The 17,050-nt window shown below is 53.2% G+C and overlaps 5 protein-coding genes across 5 annotated transcripts; 1 reads left to right on the top strand and 4 right to left on the bottom strand.

Annotated features, from left to right (window-relative positions):
* Window positions 1-263: 263 nt before the first annotated feature.
* DNJ1 (Tetratricopeptide repeat and J domain-containing co-chaperone dnj1) lies at window positions 264-1,895 on the bottom strand (the record flags this gene model as incomplete). The annotated part of the gene is made up of 2 exons (XM_053199085.1): window positions 264-854; window positions 912-1,895. The coding sequence occupies 2 exons, from the start codon at window positions 1,893-1,895 to the stop codon at window positions 264-266; spliced, it is 1,575 nt and encodes a 524-aa protein (XP_053043478.1).
* Window positions 1,896-2,849: 954 nt separating this feature from the next.
* Window positions 2,850-3,770, top strand: N0V96_011204 (uncharacterized protein; the record flags this gene model as incomplete). Its single annotated transcript, XM_053199084.1, has 1 exon — window positions 2,850-3,770. One exon carries the CDS (start codon window positions 2,850-2,852, stop codon window positions 3,768-3,770), a length of 921 nt encoding a protein of 306 aa, XP_053043477.1.
* A 1,851-nt stretch (window positions 3,771-5,621) lies between these two features.
* N0V96_011203 (uncharacterized protein) lies at window positions 5,622-7,171 on the bottom strand (the record flags this gene model as incomplete). The annotated part of the gene is made up of 4 exons (XM_065759195.1): window positions 5,622-6,473; window positions 6,554-6,721; window positions 6,807-6,969; window positions 7,104-7,171. 4 exons carry the CDS (start codon window positions 7,169-7,171, stop codon window positions 5,622-5,624), a joined length of 1,251 nt encoding a protein of 416 aa, XP_065612293.1.
* Window positions 7,172-12,071: 4,900 nt separating this feature from the next.
* On the bottom strand, window positions 12,072-13,946 carry N0V96_011202 (uncharacterized protein; the record flags this gene model as incomplete). Its single annotated transcript, XM_053199082.1, has 2 exons — window positions 12,072-13,590; window positions 13,723-13,946. The coding sequence occupies 2 exons, from the start codon at window positions 13,944-13,946 to the stop codon at window positions 12,072-12,074; spliced, it is 1,743 nt and encodes a 580-aa protein (XP_053043475.1).
* A 1,662-nt stretch (window positions 13,947-15,608) lies between these two features.
* MP65 (Cell surface mannoprotein mp65) lies at window positions 15,609-16,910 on the bottom strand (the record flags this gene model as incomplete). Its single annotated transcript, XM_065759194.1, has 2 exons — window positions 15,609-16,770; window positions 16,906-16,910. The coding sequence occupies 2 exons, from the start codon at window positions 16,908-16,910 to the stop codon at window positions 15,609-15,611; spliced, it is 1,167 nt and encodes a 388-aa protein (XP_065612292.1).
* Window positions 16,911-17,050: the final 140 nt, after the last annotated feature.

The raw sequence follows: 17,050 nt of genomic DNA, 5'->3' as shown, positions 1-17,050 counted from the left end.
ATGTATGGGCACATTGTGTATATTTCTGACACCTCTGACGAAGGCATCAACCCCAGATATCCGGAGAAGTGTGCAATTGACCGAGTTCTTGCCTCATGGCATAAAGCCGTTTCCCCGTCTCAAACTACGAATGACGATAAAATGTAATGTTGGCCGTTGGGTGAGGCCCCGTGAAACTCCAGGCTCTGACCTATAAAACTCCTTGATTCCATGCTGCGCTCTCTCTGAGTCTTTCCTAATGCTGTCACGACCCCGCGTCTTCTTTAGAAGGGGAAGCCACCACCACCACCTCCTCCGCCAAACTTGAAGTGGAATTGCTGGCCTCCACCGCCGCCGCCCTGCTGGAACATGAACGGATGACCGCCGCCAAAGGGGTTACCCTGGAACGGGCTGCCTTGCTGCTCCTGGTTGTTCGGGTCGTCGCCGCGGTCGAAACGCTCGCGGAGCTCAGGGTTGCTGAGGACCTCATACGCCTCATTGATGGATGCCATCTTCTTCTCCGCCGCCTCCTTGGTGAGTCCCTGCTTGGCGGCCTTGTCGGGGTGGTGAATCTTGGAGAGCTTGCGGTACGCCTGCTTGATCTGGCGCTCGTCGGCGTCGTGAGAAACACCGAGCACCTTGTAGTAGTCCTTCGTCTTGCTCCGCTTCAATGCAATCTGGGCCTTTTGCATGAGGGGCTGGACAACGTCGTTCTTGTCTGGGCGGATCTTGCTAGCCTCCTCGAAAGACCTGATGGCCGCCTCAAACTCTTCTCCGTCCATCATGACCTTGGCGCGGTATAGCAAGCCATAGAACGACTGCTCATTGAGAGCGATGGCCTCTTCGCAGTATTGCTTGGCCTTCTTGCCGTTCATCTATGGCGGTTGTTAGCCAGTTCAAGTGCGACTTATTGAGTTGAGTGTTGTACTTACGTCGTAGTAACCTTGGCAGGCCATTTCTGCCACCTGAATGTACAGCGATGACTGAGCGCTGGAGGGAATGGTGTTGTCGGCGCGCAGTTCCTCGACTTGGGTCTTGATATCTGTGATCAATCCGGTGTCGTCGGCAGAGTCGATCAGCAGCTTGACACCGGTCATGGGCTGGTTCTTCTCGAAAGCTTTGTTGACCCTGTTTAGGGTCTTTTCAATGGCCTTTTGTTGCTTTAGAAGCTTCCTACAGGGCTTTGAATCGGGGTCGGAGTGCAAGCACTTCCGCGTTTGGGCCATGCCGTTCTGGAGATCACCGAGTCCGTAGAAGGTGATAGCGGCGATCTTGATGTGCGGCGTCGTGTCTCCTGGCCTCATCTGCAATACGTGGTGCAGATCGCTCATGCCCTCCTCGACCTCACCCCGCTGGAAACGGCAGCGCGATCTCATCTCACGCAGGGAAATGGCTCGGTTGGCGGTCATGATGGCCTGGCCGGCATGTCCCACGCAGGCTTCCCAGTCGCCACTCTTCTCAGCTGCCTCAGCGAGGTGGGCAGCGCCTTGGGCTTCGTCGAGAGCAGCGAGCTCAGCTGAGGCGGGGTCCTTCTTGGCCAGTTTGTACTGCTCCCTTGCGCCGTCCCAGTCTGCAATCTTGGACTTGATCTTGGCCAATTGCACATGGGCACCCTCGAAGCCGGGCTTGAGTGACAGAACCTTGTTAAAGTCTTCGGTTGCCTGGTTCGTACGGCCGAGCGAGAGGTAGGTTGTCGCGCGCTTGAACAGCGTCAAATAGTTGGAAGGATCGCGGGCGACGGCGGCATCGTAGTACACAAGTGCATCGGACGTCTGGCCCTTTGAAAGGTGAGCTTGGGCGGTAGTCAGGAGGGAAGACACGGGGGTATCGGAGGGTATCTGGTCGGCGGATATGGCGAGAGCGGGCGTCGAGAGCAAACTGGCTGCGAAAGCCAGGGCGCAAAGGCGGACGTACATGGCTGGCGCCAGGTGAATGCGAATAACGAGTGAAGGGAAATTTGTTGCTCAGAGCCAGATCTGAGGGTAGGAGTATATGGACAGATTTCGAAGGAGAAAGAATAAAAGAACCCAGGCTCAGGGAGAGAGAGGGGGGGGGGGGGGGGGGGGGATAAATAAAAAGAGTGAGGAAATTGGAAAAGTTGTCCTCAAAAGAAGCCAAGTAATACGGATAGGATGAGAACTACACACGACTACATAAAGCCAAAGCTGTGGGGCAGGTACTCCTTAACGGGCTGACAGTGACAAGCCTCCTTCTCCCGGAGATGCTGTACATTATTTAGAAGTACACAAACACCCGTCGGCTCTTCTTGCAGCCATGATTTTCTTGAACAACTGGCATATCATAGCAAGGCAATACCAAGTCATGAGAATGAACACGAATCTTCTTTTGCTTGGGGTTCTTCCGTAGACACTGCATAGCAAACCGGCAGAGTGGACAGCGCTTTACCTTGAAGTTGCCACCCCCTGGATGATCGAGTCGCAAACTCAATATTCCGTCAATGAATGCGACGGGGACTCTCACTTGGGAGACGCGCTGAAGTGTCCAGATTCCAGAAGTAGATACAACGGAGATCGGACCCACTTGGCGCTTCTTTGCAGGGGTCTCATTTACACTCTGCCTAATTAGGCAGAGCTCTGTACGGAGTGCCTTACATAGGTACAGAACACTACGTACCGTACGTACCCTGCATCTCGCTTGCATTGCTTTCCAGAACCTCCCACCGCCAATCAGTGCGAGACAAAGCAGCCAATGCACTTCAAATTCCTCGACAATAATACCGGAAACAAGCAACAACGACAAAGATAGCTGCGGTTACTAGCCCGGTAACTCAACCGCTCATACCAAAGCGGGGTGCCTCTACATGAGTTTCTACACACGAAAGAGACAGCTGAACCTCGCCACATCCCAACATGGCTCATCTTCCACCCTCAACTGCCATATTCTCACCCTCGATAGCCCGCATCGCCGCCTCCACCGCCAAAGACTGGAGCTATGTTGATAGCTGGCTCGCTTCAAAATACCAGGGCCGGTCCGTCCCGCCCTTCGAGCGCAATCCCGAGACTCTCAAAGCCCTCCTCGCCCTGGCCAACACCAACGAAGCCGCGGATGAAGAGCGTGAAGTAGTCGCTCGAGCCGAGGCCGCCGCCCTGCAGGAGCTCAGCATCGCCCAAGACCGCTTCGAAACCCAATCGGATCTCCCGACCTCGGCCACCGTCCGGGAGAGGATTCTCGGCACCGTGCAGGATCACCTCACCCGTGAAGGACGCACCGCGCTGAATGCGCTGGCCACCTTGTCATGTCAGCTCTCCGTAGCCCACCCAGATGCTGAGAGCATTGGCCGTTCCATGATTGCTCTGCATGCTGAAGCCTCAGAGCTAGAACAGATGCGCGTTCGTGTGCACATCCTTCAAAGCCACATTGAGCGAGAGGCTACCATGGCCAGCGAGATGCTGCGCACCTTGAAAAGTGACGACTACAAACCCGTCGCTGACCTGGCTCGGCAGAATTTGGACATGCAGAGGAGGATTAAGACGATGGCCGCGCGCATCCCCGAACTCAAGGACCGCATGGCTACCCTCAACCAATCCCCGGCTGCCTCCCATCCTACCATCGAGAAGGTTGCTCAAGACGAGGCCGACTTTCTTGACCTCCTTGCCCAAAAGAAAGGTCTGGATGCCGAAGTCGGCCAGTTTTCCGCCCTCCCCGATGATGTCGCAACAGCCCGGGCTGAGCTAGAACACCTTCGCGCAGAAGTACGGGCCGTTGCGCAACACCGCGATGCCATATTCGAAGGGCTCGTTGAGCGCGAAAGTCCCCGCAAAGGCCGTTGATTATTATCTTAATTCGTCTACAATACAGACACTTGCTAGCTTGCGCTTGCGTGTGTTCGGGGTATTTGAACAATGATTCGCTAAAGGCCACTAGCCGTCTTCACCAGCCGTTAACCAGGCCGCTTTCCCCTGACTGCGCCTCCCAGGTTCCTAATCTGCCGCATTCCCAAACCTGATCTCTTGGCCGCCGGTGGTGCAGGTGGAGGGGGATCTTTGACTGGAACAGGTGGTCCGCTAGTGTTGCGCGCCTCCTTTGCTCCCTTGGAGTCGATGCTTTCTCCAAGCCGCAGATCCGCCACACCGAGGCTGCCTCGGCCTTCCTCAACATCGCCAGAGTGTCTCTGGGCTCGGCGAGCCCTTTCCTGGACGGTGCGAAACTTCTCCAGTAACTCATTCCATCGAATGATGCTATCCTCTCTACTCTTGAGCCTATTCGGCCTGTCGTAGCTTGAGCTTGCAGTAGATGGTGGGTTCCTATAAAATGAGGGTTAGCAATTGTTGTCTAATTACACTTTGGGGTTGCGGATGTTCTCAGGGACAGGTACGGCTCAGTAGCACTTACACCTTGGGGGCAATGTGGAGGTAACCGATTGAACTGACAGCGTTCAAGCGATTCTTCAGGGCGGCAAAGGCCGAGGACTGGGGGAGGAGCATCAAAAGGCCGTATAGGCATTTGTACAAGTGAGGAAATTTCTCAGGTTCAAGCAGCTGCAGTCGGAGGTCTTTTGACCGTTAGCTGGAGTGAGAACGTGGGCCGTTGGAAACTTACATGTGAATACAGGAGATTCTATCAACTGCACCAACTTGTCAATCTGGATGAGAATGTTCACCGTCATCTCCAGCTCGGCGCTGTGACCGTCCCGTTAGCCCACAGTGGTCGTAAGAACTCTGCAACAAACTCGAGACTCACAAAATTTGCAGAAGATTATAAGCCTGCTCGTAAGCCTGCGCCAAAAGGCAGAGGGAAAAGGTCGCGACGGCGTTGTGGCACCACGAGCGGAACAGCGCGACAAAGAAAGTTTGTCCGTCCTGTGAACTGTTCGTAAGCAAAGTAGTCGAGTTAGGAAAATCGGGAATCTTGCCTTCGACTCTAGGTTCCGAAGTCTCTTGCGCAGCTCCGACAGCTCTGGAGCAGTGATGAGGTTGTTGTTCAGATTCTGCACCATTATGCTAGCAAATTCGACATCTTCCTCCTTTTCGATACAGTCTGCGAGTGTACGGTATATCCTCTCTGCGCTCAAGCTAACGCAAAGCTGACGTATGATCAGGTTCCCTCGTGTCTCAAGCAGTTTTCTGTCAGTAGCAAACAGCTGCAATAAGTTGACCATGAAGTTTGAAAAGTAGTCGTCTTCGCTGTTGCGAGAAATCTGTGACAGCAGCTGCAGATCTTTCGTGACGACAGTCTCAGCTGGATCCGAGAGCGTCTTAAGCAAGGCAGGGAAGGTTCCGTCATTGAACGCGAGAACTTTCCGAGGGGCCTTCCTATGAAGCATTATTAACCACGTCAAGGCCGCAACACGAGTTGCCTCATGGTCATTGAGGAACAAGAGTGTCAAAGCGTTCACGGCTGCGGCGTAGTCCAGATCTACCTGGGGATGGTTATTAGCTAGCGGCGCAACCGGTGTCGAGAGAGAACGGTTGTGCCCCTGCGCAGGGGTTGGGCTCCGCATTTCGAGGTCTCGTGAACTAGAAAGGGAAGCTCGTGCACTAGATGGCCCCTCTTGTCGTTCACCAGAAATTGGAATGCGTGACATGGACTGGGAGGTGCCGCCGATTTCTGGTTCGTCAGAGAGGGAGACGACGTAGTCCATTAGGCCAGCATTGACGCGTGCGGCAGCTTGGCGTATGGATTCAACACCACTGGCCATAGCAGGTAGCATATGAGCCAAGACTTTGGGAGTGAACGGTAGCACCTCTTCGGGGCAAATGTCCAAGAACTCGACTATCCATCGCAGCGACTCCAAGAGAGAGTCCTCCTCTATCACACAAAGAGTCAGCTGTGATTCGGGCTAGGGCTACGTAGCGGAGTGAAATGCAAGCCTTACCAAGGGGCGAGTCAAGAGTGGCGGTCAGTATCTCGAGAATCTTTCGGTAGTTGATTTGGACGTCTTGTCCTGGTACCCAGTCTTCCTCGCCGCTGCTGTCATCGTCGTCGGATTGCGAGTCAACCTCATCGCCCTCTTCCGGGCCGATTTGGAGACTCCCGGAATCTACCGACTCCTCACGTTTCCGCTTTCCACCTTCGCGCGACTTTTTGCTCTCAGCAATGCCCTTCTTGATCCTAGATATCCTCTTAATTTCGCTGAGAAACTTGTCGAGGCAGGCTCTAGTTGCAACGTGAACATCTCTATTGGGATCACTCAGAAACCTGAGCAAACCCCCGAGGAAGTCTGGCAGAAATGTGACGAGTTCCAAGTCGGGGATAGAGTCGAGCAATGTGATCCAGCCGACTAAGAATTGACGGGTAAAGGGGTTGATGACCCAGATGCGCTCCTGGAGGAGTGGGATGAACCGGCGTAAGGAAAAGGCGGTGGGAGGGGCAGCGCGTTCTTCAAGTTCGTCCTTGTCGCTGAGCTCCTGCTGGTCCAACTCTCCCTCAAGGACGGAAACGTACGACGCAGCGGATTCAGAGACAATGTCTTTGATCAGTCTGTCGAGCAGCTCGGCGCCGTTTTTAACGGATAACTCAGAGTCAGCTCCCAGCTGTTGTGGTCAGGTCAGAAATGACGGCAAGAGGAGATACTGAGGGGTGCTACTTTGACTTTGACGTCGACCGTACTAACCTTGCAGAGCGCATCGAAGATGTCGTTAAAGTATATCAAGATCTCCCCCTTGGCGACCTTGGCAATATTGTACATGGCCTCACAGGCATAGTATCTGACTCTCGCGTCTTGATCGGTGAAGCATGCTAGCACTGGCGGAACGATCTTCTCGAGATAGCGGGGTAGTTCCTATAATGTTGAAAATCAGCCACAAAGGTCCAGGCCAAGAATAGGAGTCACAGTCAGTTCATGAAAGGTGCATGTTGGCACATACGTGACCGAGGGCGATGGCAGCTGCGGCCAGGCCTATCAAGCCTCCATTTCGAGCATGGGGTTGGTGGACCGCGTATGCGAACTCATTGCACAGTTGCTCGAGGATTGCTTGGACTCTTGGATAGTCTCTAGTGACGACCAGCTCTCTGATGACTCGTTCGAGCCTAAAGCAAGTCGGAAATGAAAGAGTCAGCCAGGAGTGAAGAGCATGAGATGAGCATGAGATGAGCATGAAATGAGTATGAGACGAAGTGAGATGAAGTGAGTGAGAATGGCCTTTGGTGGTGGGAAGACGTACTCGAGTGCGCCGACCTTGCGCTTGTCATAGAGCTTATCGTTCAAAGCTCTCTGGATGCTGACTTCCATGGTTGATGGCGAGGTCGAGACAGCAACGACGGGATCATGTCCCGGAACGTTGGCGCAGGACCTTGTATGAGACGAGTCGGGTACAGTTCAAGTCCAGGTGAGGTAAGGTAGGTAAGAATATCGGTAGTCCGCGTTGGGTCGAAATCGAAATGGTGGAGAAGGATACGGATAAGATGGCAGGAGCCAATGGAGAGGCAAGCGGTATTGAACTGAGCTGAGCTAGGTAGGTGAGCCGAGCTGGGTTCACTCCCGGGTCACAGTGGCAGTATCCGAATGTTTAGTGGGAAGTGTCGGGGACTTCGGGACTTGGAAGCCGTCACTGAAGAAAACTTAACAAGTTAGGAGTTGCAGGAGTTGCAGATGGAGGGGATGACGAAATGTCCCAAGGTGCCGCGTTGAAGTGTGATGTCGCGATAGGCGCGCGGAAGTGAGGCTGCAGCCGGGTCAAGAGCAAACAGAAGCAGCCGAGACAAGAAAGCAGCAAGCAGGCTTTGGGACCGTGGGACGTCAAAAAAGAGGCGGGTGCAGACGGCAGGTGGAGGTGGTGTGGCGTCACTGGCGAAGGACCGACCACTGGGCACCCTTCCATCCATACCCCCAAGCACCTAAGGTACCTTGCTCATGGGATGTACCTTTTTCCGTTTCCTCCTATGCAACTGCACCTTAGGTTCCTAGTGTCCTGAGGCACTACACCTCAAGATCTTCTTTCCGCGCCTTTGGGAAGTTAGATTACTCTCAATACCTAGGCACCAGGCACCTCGCTTTTCGAGTTCTAAACCTCAAGACAAGTTACCTAGGTACGGACAAAGGAGTTGCAGGAAGCCCCAGGGAAACTGGCTCACCATACTTTCGGGAACCTGCAATCTCCAGCGACTGAACGTATACCAAGGTAAGGTAGCACGGGTAGGTACTTTGGCATGGCTCAATATAGTGGGGACAGCTAAGTATCAGAGTACGACGTAATTACTCCGTACTCCGTACGGAAGAGGTCCCTATCCTGCTGCCCCAGGTATTGGGCCGAGTAAGGCTGCTATTTTTGGGACTCTGCAACTGGCGGGAGCCTCCTGTCATTCTGATAACGTGGTTGACGTGGGGCAAAAACTTACCTTAAGGTAGGTAGCGAATTAGCTACTGGGAGTAAACACGCAAGGAATGTCGGCAAACGCCGCTCATCGGGTTGGGGAGGAAATATCACAGCCACGACTTTGTTCCTTGAATTGACCTGACATCAAAGCGCCGATGCAACTCCTTTATCTCCGGACAGATATCTCCACAAACTTGGAGACAGCATTGATTGTTCCGACCCCGCAATGTTCAACAGAGAAAGAATCCTCGGCCAAGTACCAATTAATTATAGCGTCTATTGGTGCAACTCCAAGAGACAAATATCTACACAGTGGCCTCTTTTCTTTTTCAAGCCCCTCCTCGCCCCTCACCTCTCGTCTTTGCCCCGCTCCTGAAGTCCCAGCAACTTCGACCAATACTGCCGAGCTTTCATCGCCAATTCATGGGTATCGAACCTCGGCGGTGACACGCCGCGACAGAGGCACCTATTGAACATACTTTTGGTACGCCAGTGTATTACGAGAAGAGAGAACTTGGAGGGAGGCACGAGAGGACCAGTGAGCCAATAACATCCTATACCGACTTACTAATCCTGGTATCCAAAGCCAAGATCAAGGCGTTGATTGCAGCCAGTCACATTGGATCATCTTTCCCCCCAAAATTCCAGTGGTTTGGGTCGGCCTGGCCAACCTCCATCTATCCCTGGCCTACTCTCGACATTCTGCTGGAATTCATCTCTTCCCCCATCAGTCTCCTCTCACTCTTCACTTCCATGGTTGATGAAAGGGCAGTCTTTCAATCGCTGCTACCAGCCTCATAACTCGGCTCCAAATCACAAATTGGCACGGCAGTATCACACATAAAGAATAAGTACTCGATAAAGGAATCCAGCGGCCTCCGAAACGTGGTGCCAAGTACTAACACATTGTTCATCGTGTCTTACGACGACACGAAACTTCACCGTTGTGTCTGCACACTGAAGACATTACCAAGCTCCTCACTTATTATCCTTTACTTGACTGGCCTACTTGTGGATCGTTACTCTGCGAGCCTTTATTCTTTTTCTTGTCGAGAGTAATCCTAGCTCGCCGCACAAAGTCGTGCTACCTTGTGTAAGCTGGTAGACATTGTGGGGGTAGCTGTAGCTGAACAAGTAGCTTATTTCAAACACTTACGTCCTCTCCATAGCGAAGCAGGATTCGCTCGTATGCTTCCTCGTTCATTTCTTCCTGAAGCTCCTTGGGCTTGGGCCCCTTCGGGACATTCGGGGGCTTCGAGGCCCTTGGGGTCTTCTTCTTCTTGCCCTGTGGCATGGTTACAAGCTTTGAGAGCTGTGTGGAAAGAGGAATCGACAACTGTTGATTTTTTCTTTTCTTTTTATACCGTTGTCGAGTCGAGAAAGAGCTCGCTCGAATTCCTCGTCAGCTTGGCCAAACTCGTCTCCGACTAATCGTTTGGGCGACGGATTCGGCTACTGCTCAAAGCTGAAAAATGGCCGGGGACTATGGGCTGGTTATGGCAGTACACCCATAGAGTGTGTAGAGGTAAGGTTGACTGTGAGCTCTGGAGAGGCTAATGAAAGCTCTGCTGAAGAGACTGTCGAAGATCTCGAGTCATCTCGGGCATGATGCAGGGCATATGCAGTATCTTAAATACATTTCTCGACCTGCGCCTTGATTATCTTTTAACAAAGCTTTCAAAGTGCTGCGTACTACCACGCCCGGGAGCTTCGACCAGCAGCTGCCCACCGCCTATGGCTCCCCGGTCATGTTCAAGAGGCTGTTCAGGACCTATCCAGGAGTTGCTGTTCGAGAGTTGTTCAGTCAACCCCCCTACAGTCGTGCCCAGAAACGTGGCTACGGGAGTCTATCGGACTATCAGATCCAGACCATCCTTTCACCAATCCAAAGCGCCGCCCATTCTCCTGTCTCGAAGGAGGTGTCAATGTGGCACCGATGATTCCAAAGACAGTTGTGATTGCCGAGGATGGCCGCTTTACGATATGAATACCCAGGTAGTACATGGATTGAATAGCCCGTCGACTGCTGTGAATACTTGGCTAACGGCCGTTACGAAGACATATTTGATGTTACGCCTACGTCTTGTTTTCTTCCAAGCGCCAATGAGACAGGAGCACGGGGGGCCGGACTGGCCTCCGAATTTGACCGTCCCGTATCACCCGAAGCCTTGCGTCCATGTCTGCGCTGCAACCTAGACAGGCTCGGCGTCTCGATCCTTTCCCCTCCTCCTCCATCTTCGTTTACTATTCTGTTATCACCACTTATGGCACATGCTCCTTTTTGCTTTTTTCTACAAACCCCCTCATCAAATTGCTATGAAGACTCTTCGTATGTCTCGAGCTACGTTCCGTTCTGCCCATTGTTGCCCCGTGGTTGCGGGTTTGTTCCAAGGAGAACGGTGGCGAAGGACGAGACTGGGAATTGCTCGTTGATCGAGGAGGGATGACAGTCCACAATGTGTTCGCGACCCCACGGTCTGAGAGGGTTAGCGCGTTCACTTTCCATGGCACTGGAACCTCGTTGAAAGGAAACGGAGGTTGAACCCAAGGATTTCCCGTCTGTCTGGGTCGGCGTAGAACTAGATGTGTGACTCGCCGCTTGGCGTTATTGCTTATTCCAATGTTACCGTGGTGTATCTGCACCGTACTTGGCCACCCGGTTTTCATGTTGTCTCCCGGGACCTTTCCATCTTTCTCCAACTGACCCCTTCCCCATGCTATCTCCCTCTCTTTCTCTTGCTAGTTTCTCAGAAAGTTATTGAATCCTTGTTAAAGTGGCTTTCATCGGGGTTGCGTTCCGATATGGCGTGGGGTCTCACGGCCAGCAGCCTCATCGATTCCTAGATCGTGCATATTCCAGGGTCAGAACATCCGATCGAAAAAGTGAACCATGGATCGGGAAAAGAGGCATTTCCATATGTTCCACGTCTGGGTGGAGAGGGAGCAGGAGGACAGTGGTGGTGGTGGTGGTCAAAAAAAGGCCCAAAGCTCCCATCAAAGGTACTGCTGGGGCGCATACCACGCCGTGTACTTCGTGGAAAAGGCCGGCAAGTTTGAAAGGAACGCGCCTCTCTTCCCCTTGTATCTCGCGGCATGGCTCGTTGAGACACTGCGATCGCGCCTCTGGATCGTTCCAGTACTCCGTATTTCCGACATGTGGGTTGTTTGCATACCTGTGGTTGCACTATTTCTGTTTCAACGTTCATTGGCCCATGGGGAAACCGGGGAGCGAGGAGAGAATCCCACGCCGGTTGAAGGTCTTGGGTACAGTAGTAAGTTGCTGGTAAATAGTTTCCCTTCTCCCCCCTCTTTCCTCCCCTTTTCTTATCCGCCCTTTCCTCGCGTACAAGGTGGAATAAGAAACGATACAGAACATGGCTGAGAGCGATGGTTGGATGTGGCACAGCTAGAACATCGGAAGTAGTCACATAGTCTCCAGGGATGGAGGAGCGGCTCAAGGAAGGTCGGACGAAGAAGTACAGATCGGGCAACCCGATCATGCGGTCTGCTGCATGAGTTTGTCACACCGTATGCATGCGCTTTCGTTTGGACACAGATTTCTATGTCATATCAGATCGATTCTTCCAGATATTATAGCTAACCTTGGCTTAGGCGCCACAGACTACATGGCTGGTATGCATGTCTCCTCTCCTCACATCATCTTCCTTACACCCCCGGTCGCAAAAAGAGTCATTGGCTTACTCTCCTCACGGCCAGAAGGGTATACGGAGTAGTACATTATGCAACCAGATGACGAACATGAGACCAGCTTTTTTGAGATTAAGATGCAAGACCGAAACGGCCAACCGGATGCCATCAGTGACCATGGCCGCTCTGGATGTGATCAGCCGCGACCTTTTGGCATTTTGCCAAGATGGCGGCCTGCCGGGACACCTCGGCCAGCCGACCGATCACGTCCTTGTTACCGTCTACAAACCCGTAGAGGGCGTACGGAATGCCCACGTCGTTGCAAAAGTCCTGCACGAGCCGCTGCGTCTTACGCAGATTATGGCGTGGGATGCGCGGGTACATGTGGTGGACGACCTGGAACTGCAAGCCGCCGTGGAAGAAGTCGAGCCAGGTCGGGCAGTCGACGTCCATGGTCGTTCTTAACATCTTTTGCGGAAACGACTCGTGGGGTCCCAAGTCTGCGGTGCTCATGGCGAAGTGGGAGAGTGTGATCTGGACGTGCAGCGGAGCCTGGAACATGTGGCTGATGATCACGAAGACGAAGCGGTCCCAGTTGGTGGGGATGGACTTGTATACGATGCCGTAGCCGAACCAGGCCCAGAAGAAGACCTGTCCGGCCACCTCGAGCCAGCGGTGCCACCAGGCGATGCCCTTCTTGGGACCGCGGCCCATAATGAGGTGGTCCCATGAGAGTCTGTAGAGGTTGAAGCGGCCGAAGAGCATGATGGGGTAGTAGAGATACGACTGCGCCTTCATGAACAGCTTCGCCGCAAAATCGTACTCCATCACACGCTCGTAGTAGGTCGACGTCAAGTTACCAAGGAAGCGGTGGGAGATGGCAAAGAAGGGCAGGTGCTCGATATCGGGGTCATGCTCTGGAGAATTCGTAACGATGTGGTGGACGTTGTGATTCCGCTTCCACCATCCAATGGACAACCCGCCCATGAAGTCGGCGATGAAAATACCAATACACGTGTCGACGTGAAAGTTGTGGGTGATGCCCATGTGCCCAGCGTCGTGGGCGGTGAACACAAGCTGATGCCAGAAGCAGCCCAGACAAGCTGCACTGGGAAAGTACCAGCCCCATCGCAGAAACGTCAACATACCGACGAAGAGAAGCGTATACCGTGATACCTCGATGGCATATGCACGGTAGTCGCAGTCATAAAGCCCTTCGGCCTTGATGCGCTTGTCGAGGAGCCTGTACTTTCGCACAATGTCTGACTGCGTCTCGTCGTCCAGGGCAGGGTACTTGTCGAGGTCGAGACGGATTTGCTTCCGCGTCTCCGAGTCGAGGAAAGCAGTGCCGTCCATCTCCTTGCCGTCGTGACCATCGTCGATGACTGACGTGGCCGAAGAGCCAGAGGCTGAATTCGGGCTGGGCACAGTGCCGTTTCTGTGACGGACGTGGTTCTCTGTGGTGTCAAATACAGGCGAGGCCTCTCGTGAACTGACGTCGCTGGGAGACGAGGCGCCAAAGAAGCGCAATGTGTCGTCGTCTTCGGCATGGTCGAACTCGGGACCGCCCTGCTCGATCGTCCTGAACTTGCCTCCCTGAATGGGTGGGACAAAGTTCCTCCAGTGGCCCTCGATTCTTCCGATTCGATACCGAGCCATCTGTGCCTTGGCCTCTGGGGAATGCAGCCTGCCATAATGTAAAACAATATAAGCCATTGTGATTTCATTTTCTCTTCCTCTCCCTCTCCCTCTCCCTCTTCCCAGCCCGCGACGAGGAAGGATCGAGTGGGAATCGGAAGAGGAGCAAGGGTGTGCTTACACGGTGACCTCGTCGGTGGCATCTCGACCGACCATGTGCTGGATAGCCTTGTCGCCGCCTGGGTGGTATGCCAGCCATCCGTCCAGCTTGACGACGAAATCGTCAATTATTGTGACCACTCTGCCCTGTGCGATCAAATCTTCAATCTGGCGGCGCGACATGAGCGGGTACTCCCTCGTCCTCTTTGGCTTCCCGCCGGAAGCCATCCCCGTGGAGGCAGCCATTGCGCCTGCGCTTGCGGCTCCGACACGGCCGTGTTGTTACGTTGCAATTGGGTTTTGAGTGTCGGGTGCAAAGCAGCAAAACTCAGAAGAGAGCTTGGGACGGGGAATGGCTGGAGCAGGTGCTGAAATACCAATGGAACGAACGAATTTGAGTTCTTGTAAGAGAAAGGCAGCTCCCGGGGATAAAATAATAGGAGGAAGTTAGAAGTGGTGCATTGGAGGGGTGGTTGGAGGAAAGGGAAAAACACCTAATCGGAGCATGGTAAGGGAGGCTGCAGCTTTGGTTCGCCGAAGCTCACCGCATCTTTCATGTTGATCCGGCCGTCAAAGGTACCTTGGACCGTACATCAAGGTATTGAAAGGCACGTCCAGTACCTACCTTAGGCGTGTACCTCAAGGTAGCTATCGATGAGGTAAGGTAGAGAGTGGCCCCTCTCCCTCTCAGGAAAAGTGGCATCCTGTCTAAGGTATCTCAGCTAACGAAAGCTTGGGATGCTTCTGGTGCTCTAAAAAGTGTTTTTCTACGCGGTACGAAGTACAGACAGATACCGGCACTTGAGTTCAAGTGTAAGTGGGAGACAGGGAGTGAGGTTGACACTTTGGAGGGGCTCTGCGCGGGCTCTGCGCCGGGATCCGCGGCGAAAACCCATCCGGCTCTGTAATACCTCCACTATCTTAGGCCCAGAGCGCTGCGCATCCATGCTCGCCCTTGAATACCAACCTACTGCGTACCTACTTATAAGTTATGGAGTACCTTACCTTGCCGTGGCCACATACCTTAGGTAGCCAGGTACTTCATCTCACCCAAGTGACGAATCGGGTGATCGGGGGCCGCTCAAGTCCGCTGGCCGTTGCAAATATACAGCCACAGCCACTTTCCTCCCAAGACAAATCGTTCGAGAAACACAACTGTACAGTTCCACCATAGCGTGTTTCCAGATGTCTCGGCTCACATTTGCCTGCGACTGCGCTCTCATTACCCCATTTCTCACTCTAGAATAGGTATACGTGTACAGATTATCATTATGAACTTGACTGGGTAACTTAGTAATCAACTTTCATTTCACTTCCTTTCTCCTGAGCTGCCCTTACTAGCTTCCATCGCAATCACATGTTTACTTTTCTCGTCTTCTTTTCCTCGGGGTAACTCCAATTGAAACAACTGATCGAAGTAGCATCATCAGGTACGGTCGGCCGTGCCGGCCGGACGGCCTGGTTAACCGGTTCTTGGCCACGGAGGACCATCAGATCAGACAGAGACAGTTCTACCTACTCCGCACTTACCTTGCCTTGCTTAACGCTACGAGTTGAACTTGTAGTCTTGCAAAGGTTCCGTCAGCATGGCCATGGGAACCGTGAAGAAGCTGACAGAGGTCTCCTCACAGCTAACATTACCCAAGCCTAGTGTATTTCACTAGATCATAAGACCAAAAGCTCTGAAAACATCGAAATGTACGCATGACCCAGGCTACGAAGGGAAATGCAGTTGGAAAGAAGCTCATTCCCAAAAAGAATTTGTTTTGTAATATATATTACATGAAAGCCTTGATACTCATCATTTCAACCCAAAAAAAATCATACGTATCCGCCTCGTCCTTGGCTAGCCCGCAGCCCAGCAGAAACAAACGGCTATTTCGCTTCCTCCTCTAGTGATCCTTCTGCCTATTTTCCAGATGCCGAGTACAGAGCTCCAATGCCCCAGTACTGCTCCGCATTGAAGGTCGCTGCCTCGGCGTGCTTCCAGAGGTCGTTGAAAGCAGAGAAGAGGATCACATCATTCGGATGGCTTGTGTATGCCTTCTTGATTGAGTCGACGGCCAACTTTTGCTCAGAAAGACCGGGTACAGCGGCACCGTTGGAATTTCCCTTCCATGGCCACCCCGTCTCCGTGCAGACGATACGCTTGCTTCGGTCAGTGAGCTTGGCCTGGACCTGAGCAACCGTGTTGGTAATGAACGAGCCAGCGTCCTTCGCCGCCGTGTTGCTGTCGAAGAAGGGGTGAATATTCATCGCGCAGTAGTCAGAAGCATCACAAAGTGAAGGGTTGGCAAGAACCGCCACAAAGGTATCGACAGCCACAACAGGACCGGTGTAACCTTTGGCGCGGAGAAGCTGGCGAGTCTCCCCGACGGCTGTTACGACTTGCTGCGCTGTGGCCTTGCCATTGTTGACCAATTCGTTGCCGACACTGACAGTATCGATCAGAGACCAGTCGCCGTTGGCTGCCGTACTAATGGCCGCGACCTGGTCAGAGATTGAGCTGATATCAAAGATGCCCAAGAAGAGCTTGAGACCAGCCTTCTTGGCTGCGGGAAGGGCGTTCGCGATCTGATTGCAGTCGGTGCCGTAGGTGCGCACTACCGAGTACTTCCCCTTGAGCTCCGTGAAGTCGGCGTCGATCTCAGCGGCCGTCTTGCACAGTCCCGCTGCTGTGTAAGGTGCATACGCAATTCCGTTCAGAGTCGAGTTTGAAGTAAGGGAGGAAGAGGGAATTGGCGTAGAGGATGATGTTGAAGAAACGGAGAGAGACGTTGTCGCCGAGGCAACCAACGAAGAAGAAGAGCCTAGGAGGTCACTGGTAAGGTCTCGTGACGAGGTAACGCGAGTGGCTAGTTCCTCGGATCGGGTTTTGAGTTCTGCAGGCTTCGAAGGGCGCTTGGGTGATTGCGATGGCGGCACGAAGCGGACCGTTTGGATGGTAGTTTCCAAAGGGGTGCCCTCTTCGTCGACATAGACAACGACTTGAGGGGCCTCGGTCGCCTCGTTGAGTGAAGGATCAGTAACGAGGATCTTCTCAGACCGAATAATTGCTCCATTGACATCTCTAGAGCCTGTATAATAGTGTCAGATATGCTCTTAGATAGCATGGCAACGAAACAAGGCTGACTCACCTTTGGGATGAGCAGCCGAGAGCCCAAGCAAGGCAGCGAATGCCAGTGTTGACGATAGACCGGCAGACTTCATTTCCGTTTTGCGACTTGTATAGCGTAGCGGTGCGTGGTGAGTGGGCTCGATTGAGGCAAAGTAAAAATACCAGAGAATATGGTGGTGTAGACGCCCGTGGTTTTAGGCTTCGGCTGAGGTTGGAATTCGCTGGAACAGGA

The sequence above is a fragment of the Colletotrichum fioriniae genome (assembly GCF_027942845.1).
Source record: "Colletotrichum fioriniae strain IMI 355084 chromosome Unknown scaffold_16, whole genome shotgun sequence".
In the NCBI taxonomy this organism is placed as follows: Eukaryota; Fungi; Ascomycota; class Sordariomycetes; order Glomerellales; family Glomerellaceae; genus Colletotrichum; species Colletotrichum fioriniae.
Note: the sequence above shows the minus strand (reverse complement) of the source record. Positions and strands in the feature narration are given on the sequence as shown.